Source organism: Oreochromis niloticus, linkage group LG19 (genome assembly GCF_001858045.2).
Source record: "Oreochromis niloticus isolate F11D_XX linkage group LG19, O_niloticus_UMD_NMBU, whole genome shotgun sequence".
Taxonomy (NCBI): domain Eukaryota; kingdom Metazoa; phylum Chordata; class Actinopteri; order Cichliformes; family Cichlidae; genus Oreochromis; species Oreochromis niloticus.
The window spans coordinates 3985328-3991899 of NC_031983.2; the positions used below are offsets into that span (position 1 = coordinate 3985328).

At 42.2% G+C, this 6572-nt stretch overlaps 1 protein-coding gene across 1 annotated transcript; it reads left to right on the top strand.

Moving 5' to 3' along the window:
* On the top strand, positions 1 to 2285 carry foxg1a (forkhead box G1a). Its single transcript, XM_005455944.3, has one exon. It carries the CDS (start codon positions 296 to 298, stop codon positions 1619 to 1621), a length of 1326 nt encoding a protein of 441 aa, XP_005456001.1. The 5' UTR covers positions 1 to 295; the 3' UTR covers positions 1622 to 2285.
* The last annotated feature ends 4287 nt before the right edge of the window (positions 2286 to 6572 follow it).

Below are 6572 nucleotides of genomic sequence, written 5' to 3' on the forward strand. Positions count from 1 at the left end.
ACTGGAAAGGTCCAACCAATGTTTTTTTACTTGCTTTAGTGGCTGTGGCTCCCTAATTAATTGCAGCTATCTGTCTCCTATCGATGTGTGTGTACATGTGTGTTGTGTGTGTGTGTTTCCTTTTTTCTCCCCAAACCGAACATGAAATAGTTTGTTGGGCTATACTTTCTTTCTTCCTATCTATCCCCCCTTCCTTCCTTCCCGTCCTGGTTCGCAGGCAGAGACAGGACAGATTGAAACCCAGCTGTGATCGTCGCTTTTGGTCGTTGCCATTTTCCCCCCTTATTGCCCGGTGATGTTGGATATGGGAGAGCGCAAAGAGGTGAAAATGATTCCTAAATCGTCGTTTAGTATAAACAGTTTGGTGCCCGAGGCCGTGCAAAGCGACAACAACAACCACCAGAACCAGCATCACCACCAAAACCACCTTCACCACCACCACCAGAACCACCACCACCGGCCCGGCGCCGCGGACGAAGCCGAGCAGAAAGCTCCTCTCCCCGCCGCGCAGCCGGACGTCAAGGCGGACTCTAAAAGTGACTCCTCGAGACAGGAGAGCTGCCCGGACGAGAAGGAGAAGCAGGAAGAGAAAAAAGACGCGAAGGACGGGGACGGCGGCGCTGGAGGGAAGGACGGAGAGAAGAAAAGCGGCAAGTATGAAAAACCTCCTTTTAGTTATAACGCTTTGATAATGATGGCCATCAGGCAGAGTCCGGAGAAGCGGCTCACTTTGAACGGCATTTATGAATTCATCATGAAAAACTTCCCGTACTACCGGGAGAACAAACAGGGCTGGCAGAACTCCATCCGACACAATCTCAGCCTCAATAAATGCTTCGTCAAGGTGCCGCGGCACTACGACGACCCGGGCAAGGGAAACTACTGGATGCTGGACCCTAGCAGCGACGACGTTTTCATCGGCGGCACTACCGGGAAGCTCCGACGGAGGTCCACCACGTCCCGAGCCAAACTGGCCTTCAAGCGGGGTGCCCGGCTGACCTCTGGGCTGACCTTCATGGACCGAGCCGGCTCCTTGTACTGGCCCATGTCCCCCTTCCTCTCTCTACACCACCCGCGGGCAGGCGGCGCCCTCGGCTACAACGGGACCTCCTCGGGATACCCGGGTCATCCCATGTCCTACAGCACCATGCTCACCCAGAACATGAGCAACAACCACTCGTCGTTCCCATCCTCCAACGGGCTCAGCATGGACCGGCTGGTCGGCGGGGATCTCCCCTACGCGACGCACCACCTGACAGCGGCGGCCCTGGCGGCCTCGGCGGTACCCTGCGGCCTCTCCGTCCCTTGCTCCGGGGCCACTTACTCCCTGAACCCCTGCTCGGTGAATCTACTGGCCGGACAGACCAGTTACTTTTTCCCCCATGTCCCACATCCGTCCATGACCACGCAGACCGGCGGCAGCGGCGGCACCTTGCAGGCCGCCCGGGCTTCGGCCTCCAATTCCCCGCAGGCTCCGTCCTCCTCCTCGCTGCCCTGTGACTCTCTTAGGCCAGCTCTGTCCGGCTCTCTGCCGGCCTTCTCCTCGGGACTTTCCGGGGGGTTGTCTGACTATTTTACGCATCAGAACCAGAGTTCAACCTCCAACCCGCTTATACACTAACACCCCAAACCCTCACCCCCAGCCTCACCCCTCCACTTTATCCCACCTCACCTCTCCATCCATGCATCCATCCCCTCATTCTGCCCTGAAGGAGTGAGAATCTTTAAGTGACTGGAACTGTAAGTTGAACATTTTACACTGAACATTTACATTGTACAAAAAAATGACAAAATTATTATAAACTACCTACTATAGAAAAAAAGAGAAGAGGCTTAAACTGCAAAACAAAAAAGAGCAGCACTGAGAAACTAACAGAAAGCAGCCCTGAAGTTTCCAGGTATTTTTTATTATTATTATTCTTATTATTATCTTAATTGTTGTTATTATTATTATTATTATTATTATTATTATTATTATTATTATTATTATTCTGCTCCATCTTCTCCTGCAGTTTTAATTTCTGTGTACATAATGTCTGTTCCTATAAGTGTCCGGGGTTTGTCTCTGTATAGTACTGTCAGTCAGCGACGTGCAATGTGATCTGAGATAAAAAACAAAACAAAACAAAAACAAACAAAAACACAAAAAACAAAAAACAGAGAGCGTGAGGAGAGCTGCAGGCTGATTTTTTCTGTTATTATTATTGGAGGAGGTATTACTTTTATAGAATGTGTATTTAAAACAGTTTCATCTAATTTTAAGATTTAAAAAGGTAAAATAAAAATAATATCTCTGATAGCCTGTTTTGCCCGCATTTTTGCAGTATTATAGGTATCATGCGGGGTTGAAGAAAAGCGGCGGAGAGTGATTTTATTTTACAAAATTGAAACACATTTTTATATATATATATTTTTATTTTTTGTTTCTAGCGACTCTGCCTCCCGCAGTTTAAAATCCCGAGACTGTTTCTCCACTCGTTTAATTTCCCAGTTGAAAACTGCTAATGTACTTTCTATAGACCAAAGAATCGGTTTTTTAGGAATTTTAGAGTCAGTATTCAGCTGCATAATACTACAGGCCTAATGTGGAAAGAATTAAGGACCGAATGAGTAAATGAATGAATGAATGGGAGAAGGTGTGGATGACCGAGTGAATGATGCCTCCTTCACTGCAGAAAATGTCCATTTAAACGAGATTTATATTGCCTTTTTTGCAGTCTTTTTAAATGAGCTGAAACGTAAATGGAGTTAGGTGGCGCCGATTTTTTTCAGTGTCATCAGCGAAGGATTGTTAGTGCTGCTGGAGAGATTTTTTTTGCCTCATGTTGCCTGTTTTTTTTAAACTCTTTGAATTTAACTGCTCGTGCTTTAGAAAATTCAGATTTTAAGGCTGAATATTGAGCACAAATTTCTCGTTTTGCTGATGGATATTTTCCGCAGTGCAACCTGTGATGTGCTTTCTTTGACTGTAAACGTGATCGCCGATAAAAACGGACGTTCACGCTTCGTTTCCTTTTATTTACTTTTTGTATTATCAGTAAAAAAGCGAGCGAGAGAGAAATGTCTATTTGTAAGTTGAATGTGGGCTTTTGCTTTTCTGTTTTTCTATAAAAGGAGGAACGATGTAAAAATCCGTTTGTTTGACAAGAAAAAAATGCCTCATTATCTAATACTACTTGGAATGATTGTCCTTTAATTGTCGTCTCTAAAAAAATTTTCATGGTTGTGATACTATTGTGGTCTTATTCTTATTCCCGTGTTTGTCGCTTACAAAAGTTTAAAAAAAGAAAAAAAAAAGAAAAAAAAATTAATCATAAAAAATAAAAATAAAAGAATAGGTTACATTCATAACTAATGAAAATCACTTTGTCTTTTTTTATTCCTACCGTCCGTGTTTTCACTGATTTCACTGAAAAGCACAAAAATCAATTTAGGATTATTATTATTGATATTTTTACAGCAAAACCACCTTTTTTTCTAGACTGTAACTTAAATTTGGGATTTTCGTAATCAAATTCTGAATTATGATTTTATGGAGAGCAAACATCATTGGATTCATTTGTGGGCTAAGGTCGATAACCCACCTCGTCCACAGGAGTGTTTTCCGTTTATGTTTTCCTGGAGTTTTAAGTTGTTTTTGTTACGCACACGTTTGGGATTAAAATAAAATTCAACCTGTGCGTAAAAGCTTTTACGCGTGCAGATTCAGGCGAGTCTGGGTGAAAAAACTGTCAAATGATGCAACCGGAGGTCGCGTTAAGGCTGCTGAAGCCTGACTGACTGTGTGAGGGTCTTTTTGTGTTTCAGGTTGTGACATTTTCTCCTTCTGAGCAGTGAAATCTGAGGCGCTGGAGGCTGTGGCCTCTGGGTTTGTGTTCAGCCCCCCTCCACCCCCCCTCCCCAAAAATGTCATGTTTGCACTGTTTTATCATCATATGTTTGTTTGGTTTAAACCGCTCACAGCTAAAACCACCTTACACTAGTTGTAAGCAGCTCCAGTTTTTTCAGTCTTTTTTCCAAAGAAAAGTCAGGCTGTGAGAGCAGATTTGAGCGCTGTGTCACTGATGTAATTTTGTGTTTTAAATGCGGCTTTTCTTGCTCGCTTTGCTCAGTTCTGTTTGTTTATTTAAGCCCCAGAGCACAAACTTTCTGGATATTTCCCCCCTTACATTTTCAGATTTGACATCTTTCCTAAACAAGAGTCAGCTTTTGCAAGCTAATTGTGGTCACTGGTGTTCTTTCTTTGGCGCTGTGCAGTGTTTTCTTCTGTCTGTGGCTTTTTCTGTGTTAACAGGTGATGACTCTGATGGTGAGATGACTCTTCTCCTCTGTTTTTTTAATCATTCAGCCTCATCTGATTTTTTTTCTTCTTATTTACACATTAAACCTCAAATTTGAGTTATTTATTATATTTTGTTATTTTTCTGGAGTAAAATTCAAAATCTTATCTACAGAGCGTAAAGCTGACTGTATCTTTCTTTTTAGGAGCTGATGTGGTTCACATTTAAATGTTTGCGGTGCAGGTGTATCAAAAGGTATTTTTAGAATCAGAAAAAACTGTTTCTTTCCCCTAAATTTAGAGATTTGTGCATTTTTTCTTGGTCAGGGGCCCAATGGTGATGGCGTGTGTTTTTCCTTACAATTTTTGATATTTCCACCGTCAGCAGACTTTCTTTCTCTCTCTCTTTCCCCCCTTGGCGCTACTGTGTTTTAGATTTTGAATATTTCAGATGCTGGTGGTCGGGTTCTTCTTCTTGGTGCTATTTTACAGCTGAAACTTAAACAAGGTTGGAAATTTACCTCTTAAATTTGGAACTATTTCATGTTGTGTGAGCTTCATTTATTTATTTATTTTTGTGGGGTCATATTTGTACTATGCAACGATCGGTGCGTCTGGGATCCACATGTATATGTTTCATGTGTAGGTCGCAGCTCGCAGCTCGCTTGGTTTGGATTTTAAAGCTCTCATAATAAACAAACAAACAAACAAGCAAACAAACATAATCTATCTATCTATCTATCTATCTATCTATCTATTAGACTGCTGTAATTTCTTCTTAATTCGGTTCTTCACTAAACAGGTTCACATATCGGTTCTCAGTATTTTTGCGCTACTGTGGAGAAGAAAGATGAATTAAATTCAGCATGGATGCACTCATGAAGTCTCACATTTGGAGACTTTCTGTCTTTGTTACCTGATGCTCTGCGTTTGATTCTGTCTGGCTGCAGCTTATGTGCCACTTTGTGATTTGTTCTTACGCTTTTTTGGGGGGTGCTTGTGTGTTTCCTTCAGGAAGTCTGATTCAAAGCTCAGCGTGTGCGTTTGTGTCTTGCTTTCTGCTGCCACGATCAGCTTCAGTGTCTTCTTCGAGGTGCTCTGATCGCTTTTTGTGCAGTTGTCGTGATTCCGAACTAAAATCAGAATTTTACTTTCCGCCCTGAAAAGGAAAAGTGAGATCTGGATGCAGAGATGGTGTTTGCTTCCTCCTCCTCAGCGCTTATGAGCAGCGCCTAAAGACTCTGTGTGTTCAGATGTCGCTGTGATCGCGTGGATGTTTGTTGTTGCAGCTGGTGTGATTTTGATCCGCGGCCTGCAGCTTTTCCTCCTCTCTCTCTCGCTCTCTCTCTACGATGGTGCACAATCACCACCTCACATTTTTTTCTGCAGGTTTGTGGCGTAAAGCCGTAAACTGAGCCTCTCTGAGGCGCTGCAGGCCTTCCAGCTTCTTCTTTGTGTTTTCACATTTCAGCACATGCTGCACACACATATTTTTTTCTTTCTCCACTTTCAGGATTTTAAATTCTCTAGAGTCCACTTTGGTTGGTGCCCCATGCTTTCTGAAACCCGTTTTCTTGCAGTCTTGTTGCTAAATTCGAATAATGTTGCTCAATTGAAGCAAAAAAACAAAAACAAAAAACAAAAAACAAAGCAAAACAAAAAAAGCTGTTTCGATGTGAGGATCGTCCTTCCTCACCTGACAACACGTTTTAACCTGAATGTGTCTCTGCTCGGTTTTGAATAAATGCGATCACGTGGTCTGTCCTATAGTAAAGTATAGTAGGTCTATAGGTCCCCTCCATCCTTCTTAAAGCTCCAATTTTCTGTCTCAGAAACAACAGGTCTTGGTGTTGTTGCAAATTGTTGTTTCCCGTCTTCCCTGTCGTTTGGTGGAAATATAATTCATAATTCATGCAGATGTGAGCGTGTTCTGTTCATACAATAAGCCTGCAAGGCAAACACTGTGTGTCTCATGAAAAATGTGATATTTATCTTATTTAGTTAAAACAAACTTATAAAGAAACCTCACAACAACAACAATAACAGGTACTACAACTATTACAATTAATGATAATGGCAGAATAAGGATTATTGCCCTCATGTCTGTCTGCAGCCCGCAGGTCAAAGGTTAAACCTCCATCCTTTTTTTGTACCTTTCTTAATATGTGTTAAAATAGCAACTATCTTAAAATCTCTTCATTTCTTTCAGTGGAAACTATCCCCCCAAAAAAACAAAAACAAAAAAACAAAAATCCAAAATCATACAAAACAGAGTTCATGATTATTATTGAAT

Coding starts and splice junctions, on each gene's coding strand:
- foxg1a (XM_005455944.3), top strand. CDS start 296: ATGTTGGATATGGGAGAGCGCAAAGAGGTGAAAATGATTCCTAAATCG.